The sequence below is a fragment of the Rutidosis leptorrhynchoides genome, unplaced genomic scaffold (assembly GCF_046630445.1).
Source record: "Rutidosis leptorrhynchoides isolate AG116_Rl617_1_P2 unplaced genomic scaffold, CSIRO_AGI_Rlap_v1 contig560, whole genome shotgun sequence".
Classification (NCBI taxonomy): Eukaryota; Viridiplantae; Streptophyta; class Magnoliopsida; order Asterales; family Asteraceae; genus Rutidosis; species Rutidosis leptorrhynchoides.
In genome coordinates, this window is record NW_027266785.1 from 1 (window position 1) to 15,072 (window position 15,072).

The 15,072-nt window shown below is 32.9% G+C and overlaps 1 protein-coding gene across 1 annotated transcript; it reads right to left on the reverse strand.

The window, feature by feature from the left end:
- Positions 1–450: 450 nt before the first annotated feature.
- On the reverse strand, positions 451–3,513 carry LOC139884505 (pyruvate dehydrogenase E1 component subunit beta-1, mitochondrial). Its single transcript, XM_071868525.1, has 14 exons — positions 3,490–3,513; positions 3,290–3,343; positions 3,030–3,110; positions 2,910–2,936; positions 2,752–2,814; positions 2,540–2,626; positions 2,103–2,228; positions 1,840–1,973; positions 1,681–1,753; positions 1,476–1,541; positions 1,053–1,091; positions 843–967; positions 625–739; positions 451–519 (listed from the first exon to the last, which is right to left on the reverse strand). Exons 1-14 carry the CDS (start codon positions 3,511–3,513, stop codon positions 451–453), a joined length of 1,083 nt encoding a protein of 360 aa, XP_071724626.1.
- Between the last annotated feature and the right edge of the window lie 11,559 nt (positions 3,514–15,072).

Below are 15,072 nucleotides of genomic sequence, written 5' to 3' on the forward strand. Positions count from 1 at the left end.
GAATAAAACGGATGGAGAGACGAATTATGCGCTAAAATAAACGACTAAAACAGAGAAAACTATGGTCAGAAAAATTGTTGAAGGAAAAATTATACCTTTTTCATAAATTATAGCAGAAGAGAGTGAGAACTTGAGTATTGAAACAAAACAAATATATTTTTGCGTTCCCTCATTTATTTCACACTGCAGATGTAGTGGAAGATCAAACAATAAGTTTTAGACAAACTTCTAAAGCAAAAAAGTGATTATGAAAAATCGAGAGGGTACAAAAATAAGGTTGATTTTCATGTAAGCGGACCGACCAATTCCTGGAGAAAAAAAAAACAAAAGGAAGATTTTCACATAAGCTAAGCGATTGACGAAAAGAAGTGAAATTCCAGAGCAAGAATTTGAGTCCGTCATGTAAAGTCTGAACAAAAACTAACCTAATTTGCAAAAGTGTCCTTACAATCATGCTGCTGCAGCCATAGGCGCGGCTCTCTGACAGGCCCTCTTTGCAGCACGAACAATGTCATCGATCTGAACAAATCAAGAAGGGATATTGACGACATTCTTCAAGAAAGAGATCAATAATCACATAAAAGGGACTTAGAACAGACAGTAAGTGGTGAAAATCAAAATGACCTGTGGGAGAGCCATCCTCTCAAGATTGGCAGCATATGGCATTGGAATATCAGCTCCAGTAATCCTTTCAGGAGGAGCATCTAGATAACCAAAGCTCTCCTCCATAACTGACGTACTGTTCGTTACAAGGAAGGATGAAGAATACTTGCTTTAAATATGGTGCCCCCCATGACTAAATTAAATGAACAAGAAGCAAAATATAAATACACAAGACTAACCAAATTTCAGCACCAACACCATGCTGAGGGTATCCTTCTTCAACTGTCACTAATCTGTTGGTTTTCCTCACTGAAGTGTTGATTGTCGGTCTATCCAGTGGCCTAATTGACCGCAAGTTTATCACCTGTATGTATTAAGAGGATCGCACAATTTAAATAGTTACTTATTGTATGCATAGAGTTAGTATTTGCTCTCAAGTCTCAACTTACCTCGGCACTGATTCCTTCCTTCTGAAGTATCTCGGCTGCCTGCACAAAACACAATGTATTAGTCAATCAGAATATATAACTATGAAACAAGGCACCTCTCATATTAGAAATTCTCAATTTCATTCAACATAATAAGTAGTTCTGAGGAAATCATACTTCAAGAAATTCAAGTTCCTTGCCAAACATCACATTAACAGATGCCCAACAACAATTTCTCACACCATAATTGAGCTCCATCAAGCTAATTCATGAATCAGTGTCATGCTGGCAACAACCAAGCTGGCATTTCTTTCATTGTGCTTGCTTTTTTGCGTGAGTGAGATTTATATAGATAGTTGGTTTCTCTCATCCCACAATCACATCTTCTCTATAGTGAACAAAGAACAAACACAATACCCAAGAGATGAGGAAAATCACACGAACCTTAAGAGCATATCCAACCATTTTTGAAAAGGCTGTAATCGTCACGTCCTTTCCTTCTCTCTCAATCTATTGCAAAGAACAGTTTCAAGAGAGTAAGAAGGTAAACAATGTGAGAAAAGAAACAGTAGAAATTAAAAGAAAAAAAGAGTATTGTCCAAACTGAAACATTCATTTTGAAAGTCTACTTCTCAAATCAGAACAATACCTTAGCTTTTCCTATGGGTAGACAAAAACTGGAGTCCAAAACTTCAGCTGAAACAGGGAACGACTCACCATATCTGATGCAGAAAAACAGAGTTGACATCATAAGATACTGTCAAATGTGCCATTTTGGATAACAATCGCTGGCCAGTAAGCAACTTACAACAACTCATTTTCAAGGAAGACAACAGGATCAGGATCCCTTATAGCTGCTTTGAGCAGACCACGAGCATCCTCAGACGAGTACGGTGTAAGCACCTTCAATCCAGGGACAGAAGCGTACCACGAGGCAAAACACTGCATAGCGATAAATTATCCAAGTTAGTCTTGTTGTATTTTGCCATTCATTTAATGAGAGCTTAGATCAGAAAACTAAAAGGTATCAAAAGATAAAACATGAACAAAGCAATGGCAAAAGGTATGTACTTGAGAATGTTGGGCACCAACTCCAGCAGCAGCACCATTAGGACCCCTAAAAACAATTGGAACATTTATCTGTCCAGCTGACATGTAGTTTGATTTCGCAGCAGAATTAACGATGTGGTCAATCGCCTGCAGCAAAAGCCAAAACACAGATCAACAAACTTATCAAAATCTTTTTAAATGATCAGACAAAATTTAACACAACATAAAACTTCAGAATTGTTATCCCGAGTAATACAGAAAGACGAGCAATTACAGCTCCTGAACTCATACATTTATAATATGTAAATGTTCTACCAAAAGTTCAAATTGAACATGGGTTTAGCACTAACAATAAAGCCTTCCAATTCATGTTAAAGCTAATGTCCCATACATAATAGGAGTGATGGAATACCACGTTAAGCAATTTATGCAACACCATAAAAACACAGAGTTCTAACCTGCATAGAGAAGTTGAAGGTCATAAACTCCACTATAGGTTTAAGACCATAATAAGCAGCACCAACTCCGATACCAGTGAAACCAGCCTGTGAAATGCGTAACAAAAACCCTGCAGTCAGTCTTCAGAAACAGCCAACGAATAAGAAGTACATGGAATTCATGCATACAATAGCAATATAATAGGATAGAATGTTAAGGGAAGATTTAAAACCTCTGTGATAGGTGTATCAAGAACCCTGTCAGGACCGTACTTATCTAATAGTCCTTTTGATATCTATTGAGTGCACAAATACAAAAAGCAATCATTAGATAGATGTATGCAAAATGTGCATATTAATATTGTTTTTGGGTAATGCCGCTAATCCTAACCTTGTATGCACCCTGATATTCACCAACCTGCAAAGTGAAAGGAAAATAGGTTAGAAGGAAGTATGCATCTAGAAACATATGACGAATTACAGGGTTGATTCACAGTTCACTATTCCTCACCTCTTCACCCATCAAAAAGACTTTAGGGTCAGCAGACATTTCCTCATCAAGTGCAGAGTTCAGAGCATCTCTCACCGTCATCTGGATACAATTATTTGTTCCACAAAATTTATGAGTTAAAAACAAAAAAGAGAGAGTAATTGCAACGCACAGTCGCCCACAAATACAAAGATTGTACAAACACAATCTCACACCCATAAGTTCTGAACCATAATACACTAAGATTGTACAAACACAATACGTTGTGAAAAAGAAGGTACCTCTTTCACTGCTGATGCATAGCTTCTCACTGCAGAAAATGCCAGCCGTAGTCTCTACAATGATCGAGCAAAAAGCTTTTATCGAATTCAAGAATGATTTCACCAATAAATATGGTGTAATCAAAAAACACATTACGAATGGATGGCAAATGCGGACAGAGTAAAAAGTATACCGTCACAGAAGAGCCTGTAGCTCCAACTCTTTGCTTTATAAGTCCCAACATTTTTCTTCTCGCCTACCTTAACTTACTCTCTAAAATAACCAGCAAAAACATCACACCAGATAGTTAAATTGTAATATAACAGATTTGCAACAAAATCCATAAATGAATCAAAAGCTAACTTAATATGCAAACCGATAAAATCGAAATATATTCCGATGAAGATTATAAAAATACAGAAACCGCAAACAGTGTCCGATCAAGAATCAGATAAGTAGAAATAAACAAGGAAATCTGAGCGATACACCTAGCCAGGAATGCAGAAAAGGAGGCATATAAAAAAAAAAAATTTGTCGAGATGATGACGCAGAGATTGACGCAATACCTCTTTGAAGATGAAAATTGGACTTCAGCGAGCAAGAGATTTTGGTGTGTGATCTCAGATGCGAACTGGTATTTGATAGAGAGAGCGAGCGACCGAGAAGAACTACCTCTTTGTCTTAATTTATTTCTGGTTTATTTCTTTATTTAATTTTGGGTAATTACAATACAAGACCCCTTGAGGTTTGGGATCTGACACAATTTTCCTCTTGTATTCAAAATCTGCAAACAGGCCCCTCAAGTTTTAGCCTTATTTTACCTTTAATTCCAATTAACAAACTGCATCTCACGAATAACAAATGATCGAGCTCTTTTCAAAGTGAAGGAGGACATCATTCTTACAGTATATTAGTATTATTTCTTGTAGATATTTCAGAAACAGCAAGGGCAAGATGGTCAATATACTTATTATTGTACTCCAGTGGGTGGGGTCCAAAATTGAAGTGAGAATCTGGCACTTGGAAACCCAGAGAGCCGTCAAGACTGATTGTAATCAACAGCCGTTATTTTTTCACTAATTATTTATATTAGCAAATGGCTAGAGGGAATAAAAAAGGGAGGAAAAATTGAATATACAGTACTTGGTGCCTCAGCTACATACTAACATAACGGAATGATTAACCCAAAAAAAAACATTAACGGAATGATTAAAACGACATGCAGTCACTATAGAAACGACACAACTTTTTTTTCTTAAGTAAAAACGACACAACTTCGGTTTGGGTATGATCGATCAGTAATAAATTCACCTAACCATGTCCGCGTAGTTGATATTTAAGTTGTTCGAAAAGAAAAAAAAACAAACCGGTTGTTGCTAATTTTTTTTTTTCTTTCTAATATTACATACGTCTTTTTAAATTTATATTTAATGTGGACGGAAATAGTAGTATGTGTTCAGCAGTAGATGTAGTGATATGTAAGATTGTCAGACTTGTAGAACTAGACGAGGCACGAAAAATCAATTTAAAATGTAGCCCGTAAGTTTAGCACCGAACGTAAGTTTGTTCTTCATATTATACTTTAAATAAAATATATAATAATGATATGTAATCAAAATATATTAATGTCATGATAAAATAGCAAATCGTACTACAACAAATCGGTAAAAATTAAAATATTACTATACATTAAGTCCACAAAAGAAACTAGCTCAAGAATAGGTATGCAAGAGATTAGTTTTAGTAAAATAAATGACAAATGACGACAATTTAATAGAATAATAAAAAAATTAAAATATAGGAACTGGTCGACTCTAGTTCCTACTCGATCCTAATTCTGTCGTGTTCAATTTAAGAATTCGCACGGACGTCCACTTTAGGAAAGTAAGATCCTAGGATCCTATGGCACAGAATGCGCATCCATGGTGGTATAGTGTGTATTTTTTATTTTCTTATGATCGAATTGTTTTCTTCATTCAATAAACATGTATAATACTTGAAATTACAATCATGAAAATACAATCATGAAAATACACAATAATCGAACTAGTACAAAAAATTCGAGCTAAGATAAAGCCGCTAAACCGATAGATCGATGAATCGCTTAAGGTGCATGCAACACAATTAAAAGCGTGATACAAGCCTTTTTTTCTCTAGAAAGAATTCTCAAGCATCGCAGGACTCTATCCTCCTTGAACTGTTGACTGGTAAACCTTCTTCCTAATTTGATGGTAGCAACTTCAAATAGATTGAGTCAAAACTTCCAAATCAATCAGAAGACTACCAACAATAGGACATAAACATATCCAATAATTAAACACATTGCAAATACCATATGATCTCTACCTAAAATAATGACGGAAAACCTACATACTCTGTAGAGACTGAGGGTGTTACATCTAATTACAGATAGATAAAAGAGGTTGAGCGAAAATAAATAAATAAATAAAAAGACTAAAGCAAATCATCTCACCTCCTAGATCCAAACGGTATCGGTCGGAATTTACCACCCACACGCCGGAAAACTCCTTGGATGAGACAAACCAAACTCCTGGATCACACATAAGCTTGAAGAATACCAAGATCGTCGCAGATCTCCGAGTGTTGCCCCTCCGTGGACCGCCGCTCGCCCTAGAAAAGGTTGATGTTGTCGGATTAGCTATGGAAAAAGTCTCCCATCGCTCCCTGTATCGTAAAAAGAGACTCGAGAGAGAGCTTAAACCACATGTCGTCACCGAAAATCTCCCACTCGCCTGAAAAGTAGTCAAACCCATCGGAAAAATTGGAAAAGTGAGTAAAGATATAGGAATAGACAAGATAAGGATCAAAGGGTGTAGATCTAAGACAAAGCCAATCGAAATTACTAAAAATAAGAGAAAATGAGCCACACCGTTGTCGAAATGGGTGGACAGTGGCGAGACTAGGGGTGATCGTGGCTTCCTTTTAATGAAAAGAAGGGGGTTGGAAAATGATGGAGGTAGGAGGAGGTGGTAGCGATCGGCAACAACTATAATTTTAAGATCGTGGATTTCTTTTAAGATTGTACCATATTTTAATATTGTACCGTATTTTAAATGCAGAGTGGTAACTATAGTTTTTATGTTAATAATGATTAATCACGGCAATTTACTACATAGTTTGATTCAATTGGTTAAGGATCCATTTGTTTATCATTTCGCTTCGACTCGTCTCGACTCGTTTGTGTTTGATTATGATTTTGGTTGACTCAGTGTGATTTTAATCGATTTGATGATTTAGTGGATGGTTGAGGTATGGTCAAATATATAATATAATAATAATAATATGAAAAAGATAGTATAGTTAAGTAGTGATATGGTTAAATATATATTATATAATATGAAAAAGTATAGTATAGTTATCATATATAAATTACAATTTATGTAATTATGGTTAAGGTATGTGAGTTAAGATATGTTTTGAGTCAAAGTGAATCAAAATAAATTGAGTCAAAACTAAAAAAGAATGAGGCCTAAGGGATCCATGTTATGTAAGAGCCATGAGATCAATTTCTCACAATGTCGATGCTGATTACCTTGTTGGTGCTCATCCTTCATCACAAAAGTTTGTAGACCTCTATTTGCCATTTCATCCTTTTTTGTGCTAATCTCGTTATTAATTTCACATATAGGTGTCAGATGGATTGATATATGATGTGATGTTGGAAATGTAATCTCTACAAAGAAAGGTATCGAACATAAGACCTTTCATGCTGGACATAATAACATTTTTGGTACCTCAAATTGAATTTAACTAACAAGTTCATACATCGCGATTTTTTTCTAACAAACAAAATCATACATTTCGTCTAATATTGTCTTCGTGTCATCATCTCTCCATCAACTCTTCCCAGTCACCTAGACATAAGAGACACGTCACATGATGAATCGTAAAAAAAAGAGAGACACGTCACCTTTATGACTTAAAAAAATTGGATATCCTCACCCTTTTGGCGGCACCGCCATCGGCAAATTTTATATACTTGGACTCGTTTCGACGAAGTGAACATCGTTGCGGCATCGAATTTTTCAAATTTAAAATCATGCAGATCTAAGCTTAAAAAAGGTTATGGTTTCGATTTTTATTTTCTTTGATTCTCGAGTTCGTTTAAATATACAAATGGGCCAAAATATAAAACAAAAGGTGATATTGTTTCTTAAAGCAATATTTTTGCGAGATTGTGTATTTATTTCATGATATGCCAATTCACCTTAAGGCAATAGTAATTAGTAAATAGTAAAATCGAGTTGCATTTAAGCACGACCATAGAAGGTAATGAAAAATTTACCTTGACAAAACCAATTTGCTTGACGTTCTTATGGAAGCACTACTTGCAACCTTGAGATCATATTTCTTGATTATTCCTCCACCAATGAGAAGAGCTGTAACATATGAAAATTACAGGCGAAACTCTTTGGATCCTCCAATGAAATTACAACATTTTTTTAGTCAAGATCTTCCTCTTAGCCAATAGTTTTTCTTTATTTCTACACTTGCATCACCTTTTTCGGTCATTTACTCAAGCACTTCATGACCACCTCCGACATGAATAATCAAAATAACCAATATCAAACACCCACCAGATCCAATCGTCAAAAAATTCTAAGTAAATCAAATCTTGATCAAAATCTAGCTCAATGCAGGTCAACAATCCATCAATTTTTCAGCTGATTTTTGAGAATACTACATACAGAGAGTCATTACTAAAAAAATACTTATTAAATTGACAAAATAAAATACCAGTGCATGGATATGGCAATCAGACATGAGATTATAACGGTGGTGAGACTTGAATGACGACGACCGAAGAGTTAAAACCTAGCATCAACGATGTGATTGAGAGGAGAGTGAGAGGAGAGAGTTCAGATTGTTTCAAATGTTTGACAAGTAGGAGTAGGTAATTTTGTAATTAAAATTAAAAGGTACGGGTAAGCCGGTAATAAAATTTATGATTTGTCCAACCGTTTTATGGTGGACAAGAAAATTTTATTTACAATAGTATATTTGTCCCATATAGTTCTATCCTAGCTACACTTGATAAGGACAAAAAATCTTGTCATGTCTCGTCTCGCGTAACAAACAGACCCTTAATAACGAACCTAACGGCTCACTAGGTTTGAGCTCGTTTACCCATTACTACATACACTCCCTTCGTCCAAAATTATATGGAAATATAAACATATTTTTTATCCTATATTATTTCCAAATTTAAGAAAAATAATAGTATTTTTCCATTACACCCTCATGTGCACGCTCCTCATCCTTCTCACCTAAAGATAGAATGTCAACCATTTGATTGATTCCCCAATAATGTGACATGTCCAGTACACCGTCTTTGATCAAAGCAATGTTTCCTCTTAATGCATATGTTTATGCCAATATCTCCACCACAAAATTTTGTTTCTTCGACCTTCAAGACTTCAATTAACATTTCAAAATTTACATTCCTTGCTTATTTTTTTGCCTAATTTTAACAAATTGATTAAAAAGACTAATAACACTCATGATCTTGTTCACTTGCAAAGAAACCAAGAACATTATTACCCCTAAGAAGCCAACGAAACTAAATAACACAAGCAATTTTAAAATAAAAAAGTACCCTTAAATTGGCACAAACCAAATAATAAAATTCAAATAGTTCAATTACAAAATCATATTTTCAAATTAGCCACATTTTTCATTGTCAACACTAATTTAATTGAGAATAAATAGAATTGATGAGTTGCAATAAGATCACTATAACGTTCTCAAAAATACAACCTAGCACAAAACATAAAAGAGCTAAAGTAGATTTGAAACTTGTTGTGAACCATAAATTATATTAAGGATAAAGAATCTCGAAATTAAAAGGAAGTTATTGATAATTATCTTCACATGACTTATTTTTTCCTTAAAGATGTGGAGGTAACAAGTACAAGGATATATAAAAGTCCACAGACAAATTATTTTTTGCATAATACATTACAATGAGGAACTTGCAATTCGTAAATTAAGTTTGAATGTAAATCAACTATGAACCTACAATTAGCTTTGTGTGAAAAGATCCGATTAATGACATTATCAAACCTGTAACATCTTTAAAAAAAGAGAATAAATAATCATAGAAACAATTATTGAGAATTCCACAGATGATTTGGACACAATTGGAAAGAAAAAGGATTAGCAAAGGAGCTTTCACAATTAACAACAATCAAAGAAAATATGCATAAATAAAATACCACTTAAAAACTCCTACTACATAATCAATACATATAGAAATTGGAATCACCTTAAATTAAATTTGGGTAGTATCACTTGTTAGATAATTTTTGACCTCTTGTACCAAGAAATGATCAACACTCGGTCAAAAGAGAAGGTGTCCATCACGTTCTAACTTTTCTTCATAAAGTCTTTAATTTTATACCTATTTGAGCTATGTACTCGTATGGTTTTTCACATACTTGATTGTAGGGTCAGATATATATTATTATATTTTTGTATAGGATACTCTTCAAATGCTTTGACAATTGTACCGATTAGTTGCTCAACCGTCTTAGGCCCTCTTGATGTTGCAAGGTTTGAATTGAATTGAAGAAGCCAAGATTCAATACATTCATATCTTGAGAGTTTGGAGGGTGATTGAACAAGTGAATGTCCTACCCACCTTCTGCTCATCTCTATAAAATTCTATATTGTCCGGTTTAATATGAGTTCGTACATATCTTGTTGAATAGAAATCGAAAATCTCAAATCTATCCTAGACCATTTTGCCTTGATCGCATGTAATACTCACCCAATCATATATGGTAAGATCTTGGAATATGATAATTGTACGATAAAATGAATGTTGGTTTTGCAATGTAATTAGTTACAATAGGATATTTTAATCTATATATTTATAATTATGTCTAAAAATAAGCTGATTCTGGTATTCTATTAGTTTATGTAAAAACCAAAAAATAAATCTATTTTAAAGAACATTTAGTATATTCTTAGATCTTGGTTGGGCTCATTAGATATTCTTGCCTTTTTGGTTTGTCACTTTTTTCATTGATAAAGATATTATTTTCCTCATGTAAAGGAAAATTTGATATAGATATGAGTTTAATGAAGTACTTTGAACTCGTATATCTTTACAATTCTTAAGATTGTGCAAAAATATCAATTATCTTCTTGTATAGTTTATTAGAGAGTCGTGGGCGTGATGAGTTGAACAATTGTTTATATCTTCTTGTAGAGGTGTTATAGTAGATTGATTCTTCTTATCAACCATGAATAAAAATCAAAGGGTTATAGTAGTAGATTGATTTTTTTAACATTGTTATGTTGTTTTATGTAGATGAGGATTATTATAATAGTAGATTGATTCTTTTAACATTATTATGTTGTTTTTATGTAGATGAGGATGATGAAGAATGATGTCATAGTAAAGCTGAGAGAATGATGAATAGTAAAGAACGAATAGCACCATTGCAAGCTCTACTAAAAAAATGTATTAATGAAATATTGCCAAAAGGGATTAAAGATATAGTGACAACTCAATTTTCAACTAGTTGGCATAGTGTTCATCGGATATGGCAATTATATAAAGACACTAATAATGTATGCCATAGGAAGACGGGAAAATATGGCCGAAAGAGAATTAAAATTGATGGTGAAATATATCGTGGGATGCCTCTACAAGAGAGGATAAATGTTCATTCTTTATCTTGTGCAGTGGTAATATGCAAGTTTATTTTGCATAGGCATGTGGAATCTAGAGAAATAATAAAATATTCAAGCATTATTAAGCCTATGCTAAATGAGAAAAATAAAAGAGGTCGCTTGAAAATTTTGAATATTTCCTTTTGTTACTCAAGATCCTACAAAAAGAAATCGATGTAATAGAGAAGATGGCACTTTAGAAACAAAAGAAATGGCATCAGTGAAGAGAGACACTATAAGATAATATATGATTTAGATAAACACAAAATTCTTAGGGAAGATTTGGTATTTCCGATTTATAATGAACAAGATATATAACACACAGACTCGTATCAAACATGATGATGAAGAATTTTGTAGAGGTATTGCAGAAGGTAAGTATGACGTTCGCTTGTGCAATCAGCCTCCAAACTCTCCAAATTGAATGTTTGGATTTTGGGTGCTTCAATTCAATTCAAACCTTGTAACATCAAGAGATCCCTAAGACATTTCAACAACTAATCGGTGCAGTTGTCAAAGCATTTGAAGAATATCGTATAAAGAAAGTGTTATCATATATTTCTAACCCTACAATCATGTATGCGAAAAATCATGTGAGTACGAGGCTCAAAGAGGTAAAAAATCGAACACTTGGATAAAGAAAAGTTAGAATGGGATGGAAAGCTTCCATGATCACTAAGTGTTAATCCTTTCTTGGTACAAGAGGCTATGGATCATCTAACAAGTGATATTGTAGCTTAGCTTGGGTAATTCCAATTCCTATATGTATTGATTACATAGTAGAATTAGAGTATTTGAGTGGTCTTTTTCTTTTAGATTTTTCTTTGATTGTTGTTAATTGTGAAAATTCATTTTGGTAATCATTTTTGTATCCGATTGTGTCCAAATCTTTTATACAATGCCCAATAATTATTTCTATATTTATTTATTTCATGATTTTTAATCATATTTCATGCCTGGTAATGTTGATCGGATCTTTACATAGTTGATTTTACATTCAAATTTAGTTTGCGAATTACAAGTTTTTTATCATAATATATTGTGTGAAAATCAAATTTTTTTAAAGACTTTGATATTTCTTTGCGCTTATTACCTCATCATCTTAAAGGGAAAACTCATACGCCTTAAGGAGATTACCAATAACCAAGTGAAAATCCCGATAATTTCGCGATTATTTATTCTTAATACAGTTTCATTGCAAGTTTTCAATTTTCTTTATTTCTCTTATGGTTTGTGGTAGGTTGCAATCTTGGAGAAGCTAACATATACTAGTAGCTTGTTGTAATTTAACAATTTTAATGAGGCTAATTTCGTAGTGTGATTTTATAATTGAGCTAATTTAATCTTAGTATTTGATTTGTGACAATTTAAGGGGCTTTTGTTTTCTTCTAAAATTGCTTGTGTTCTTCAGTTTCATTGGCTTTTTAGCTGTAAAAATATTCTTGGCATCTTTATAATTGAATGAGCCCATGACTGCTATTAGCCTTTTCAGTCAATTTGTTAAAGTTGTACAAAATACATGAATGAAAAATTTCAAAATGATAATTGTAGTGTTGAAGGTTGAAGAAACAAAGTTTTGTGATGGACATATTGACATAAATATGTGTATGCTCAGAAATTTCTCTCGTCATTTTGGGAAGTTTACGTTTGGTTTGGGTTAAAAATATTCCATATTCCAACAATGCATTTGTTGTGTAATTTGATTATTTTTTACTTTTATAACTCAATGAGATCATACCCATCATGTACCTATATGTATTAAGAGAAAACATTACTTTGATCAAGGATAGTGTACTATACATGCAAGGGCGGAGACATAGAGGCTCGACAAATGATGTAATAAATAAAAAATTGTACATATATAATAACAAAAATCTATGCAACTCTGTCGGTAGTTGTGTTAACTCAAATATGTGAATGTTGGGTTCAATACTTGCCATGCCCAACCTATCTATACTCTAATTTCTAAATTCACATCATTTTGGCCTATTTGGCTCTTCTATCACACATATCTGGTTTAATATCAAAGTTATCAAAGGTATGAACTAATAATTGAATCTATATAATTAAAATATCATATATGAACTTGCAATTTAGGTAACTTGATATTTACTTGTTGTTGTTTACAATATGAATTTTTTTCTCGAAACTTTTAGTTTAGTGACTGTTGTTTAGTTGGTGTCTTCACTGTGAAACCTAGTTCTTGATAGATGATTGATGATGTTTGCGTAAGTTTTTCTTAATGTTTATAGGTTTTTACAAACAATTAATCTGTAAACTTTTTAAACAATATCATCCCGTAGTTAGAACATTATCACTTATGTATTGACAATGTAAAAATATGATTACTGATACTCTTTGTTATTACTAGTTATCACTCTCTTTATATGTGAAAATGTCTAAAAATAAAAAGATTTATGCATCTTTCAAGCCAACAAAAAGAAAAAGAAATGTCGATGATACAAATACAAAACAAGATGTTGCCAACGAAGTGCTTACTGTGGATTCTGAGCCATTTATTAAACCATCTCCTCCTATAAAAGTTTGGAGAATCGAGGTAAAATAAGATATTGATCTTAGCTCTTTGATTCGTGATCCAAGAGAGTGTCCGTCAATTTTGAAACTCTAGCCAATCAAAAAAATCAAATTCGTATGGAATATATTTAGTATGGACCTTATCTAATTTTTATGAATAATCATTATCTCTATGGTCTAGCAAATCATTCTCACAAAAAATGGATGTTGCATTTTGCTTCCATTTCTATTTGCTTGCTACTAAATTCAACTCATTCACTTCAAAATGACTCACTAAGTGGAAAAATATACATGATGGACAAAGATGTATATTTTATCTCAATTAGAAAAAGGTCCAAAATTAGCTCACAAGATTGCTCATAGTTCTTTGATAAATTTAAAGAATAATGAAAGCCACATTGATATGTTAAGTAATACATGAATGGTCCAGAGAAGAGATATTGGATGACATATTGCGTCTTACATCCTCCATAGATGTTATTAAATGGTTAACCTTTAAATCTTGTGCTTTTTGAGATCATGATGAAAGCTTAGAATCCAAAAATCATGGCAATTTTCTCGAGATGTTTCCGCTTTTGTGTTTATACAATGAAAAGGTTAAAGGAGTTATTTTGGAGAATACACGTCAGAATGTAAAGTACACACGTACGGATATTCAAAAAGAAACGTTATATGTCTTTATTAGAAAAGTACGAAGTGAAATCTATCATGAGATTGGTGATGCTAATGCTAAGTTTTGTTTGTTTGTCGATGAATCACAATACAAGTCTAAAATAGAATAATTTGTTGTTGTTGTTATTAGGTTTTTTTGATATGATTTGATTTATAACGGAAATTTTTTTAGATATTACACATGTTAAAGATACTTATGAAAAAACTTTAAAGACGGAGATATGTGCTATATTGCGTCGCCATAATCTCAATATTCAAAATGTATGTGGTCAAGAATATGATGGTGCTAGTAATATGGGATAAGAATGGAATGGAGTGCAAGTTTTGATATTGCAAGAGTATCATTTTTGCATACTATGTTCATTTCTTTATTCATCGATTGCAATTAACTCTTGTCAGTACAGCTATAGAGGTAGGTGATGTTCATTCTTTCTTTCAAAACTTATCTTTCTCGATCAATGTGGTATATATCCTTATCATGGAAACGAAATGATGAATTACAAGCTGTTTATGCAAATGAGATTATTAGATTATTTGAAAATGATAAAATATGGATTGATCATGGATCAAATCAAAGTTCTTCATTGCATCGACCTGGAGACATGAGGTAGGATTCTCATTTTACTTCAATATGTAGCTTTTTTTTTTCTTTAATATATCATGTAACTATTTTGGTTTTTGAAGGGTTAATTACTAAAGGGTCTTCATATTGTGCAAGTTGATGCTTCTTTTACTCTTAATGCATTGATATCATTTGATTTCATATTCATTTTACATGTGATGAAAGAAATTATGGGAATTAGCAATAAACTTTGTCATGTTGTGCAACATAAATCTCAAAATATATTATCTGTTGAACTTTCAGAATGCTCAATGTTTCACTAGAGAATAGATA